Here is a 1,642-nt window from a genome sequence, read left to right as displayed (position 1 = left end):
TCTCGCCTCATTTCTTTGCTCTTCTACATTAAAGTTTTCTCAGGCTTAAAACAGTTTCCGACCGCTTCTCCCCGACCAGATGATTTGCAGTAAGCCCCTCCCGTCTAGAAACTTTGGGAGCTGCTACCGCCAGGAAGGTGAGTGGCACTAGTAATGTGATGGATCTAATCATTTATTGGACGACGGTTTGTCAATCACAGCTACTCAGCAAATAGGGTGAGCTCTTAAGCAAAAAAGAGTTTAGAGAGTCATCTTCTGCGCAATCGGATTGTGGAACCTCCTCCTTTTGCCATGGCAGCTAGTGGGGAAAGCCCTTTAGCCCGCTACTCTTGCCTTCCGCGGCTTCCGCCACCCCAGGCCAGCTTCCACAGCAGCTGTAGCTGCTTCGTTCCGCCTCCGTCTTAGCACCCCCAGGTGCCGGCGGCCCGGGCCAAGCCATCGCCTACAGTTCGGTGAGTGTTTCCCTGCCAAAAAGCTAATGATGGAAGGGCTCGGAAAACACAGCACAGCCGGTGAAATGGGCCCATTACTCGGCGCTGTGGCAGCCACAGCCTCTCCGCAGTCTTTGATGGAGTACTCCTCAGACGCAGATTTTATTGAGAGCCTGCCTCTGGTGGTTAAGTACCGAGTGTACACTCTCAAAAAGCTTCAGGCCAAATGTGCCGTGCTAGAGGCCAAGTACCTGAGGGAATTTCATTCCGTCGAGAGGAAGTTTGCCACCATCTATGGACCCTTATTGGAAAAGAGACGGCAGATCACCAATGCACTGTATGAGCCCACGAAAGAGGAGTGTGAGAGGTGAAGTCCAAGGTCGAGGACTATGAGTATAATGAGGTGGCCGGTGATTCTAATGCTCAGATGTATGGTGCAGAGGAGAATCCGGAGTATGAGGACTTGGTGGAGGATCGTGAGGAGGATTTCGAGGATGTCGGGGAGGTGTTTGGGGAGTATGAAGGAATCGAAGGACATAATGTGGACGGAGAAAAAGATAATCCTACAGGGATCCCCGATTTCTGGCTCACGGCTTTATAGAATGCCCAGGAGGTCGCCCCGCTGATTAAGAAATATGACGAGGCCAGGCGCAGTGGCTCACGCCTGTAATCCCAGCACTTTGGGAGGCCGAGGCGGGTGGATCACAAGTTCAGGAAATCGAGACCATCCTGGCTGACACAGTGAAACCCCGTCTCTACTAAAAATACAAAAAAAAAAAAAAAAAAAATTAGCCGGGGGTGGTGGCACACACCTATAGTCCCAGCTGCCCAGGAGGCTGAGGCAGGAGAATCGCTTGAACCCAAGAGGCGGAGGTTGCAGTGAACTGAGATCGCACCACTGCACTCCAGCCTGGGCGACAGAGCGATATTCCGAAAAAACGAAACAACAGCAACAAAAATATGACGAGCCCATTCTGAAGCTCTTGCGAGACGTGAAAGTCAAGTTTTCAAAATCAAACTAGCCACTCACTTTTACGCTGGAATCTGAACCCAACGACTACTTCACAAATGAGGTGCTGACCGAAAGAAACATACATCCTCAAGTCTAAGCTCGATTAGTCTGACCCCCACCCCTTCAGGGGATCTGCGGTAGAGCGTTGCTTTGGCAGCATGATAGAATGGAAGAAGGGAAAGAACGTCACTGTGCAAAC

General features: G+C 51.0%; 1 protein-coding gene across 1 annotated transcript; it reads left to right on the top strand.

The window, feature by feature from the left end:
- The first annotated feature begins 283 nt into the window (after nt 1-283).
- Nucleotides 284-1,137, top strand: LOC739275 (putative nucleosome assembly protein 1-like 6). Its single transcript, XM_001140553.6, has one exon. It carries the CDS (start codon nt 479-481, stop codon nt 800-802), a length of 324 nt encoding a protein of 107 aa, XP_001140553.3. The 5' UTR covers nt 284-478; the 3' UTR covers nt 803-1,137.
- The last annotated feature ends 505 nt before the right edge of the window (nt 1,138-1,642 follow it).

Source organism: Pan troglodytes, chromosome X (genome assembly GCF_028858775.2).
Source record: "Pan troglodytes isolate AG18354 chromosome X, NHGRI_mPanTro3-v2.0_pri, whole genome shotgun sequence".
In the NCBI taxonomy this organism is placed as follows: Eukaryota; Metazoa; Chordata; class Mammalia; order Primates; family Hominidae; genus Pan; species Pan troglodytes.
This window is presented reverse-complemented; position numbering and strand designations above follow the sequence as displayed.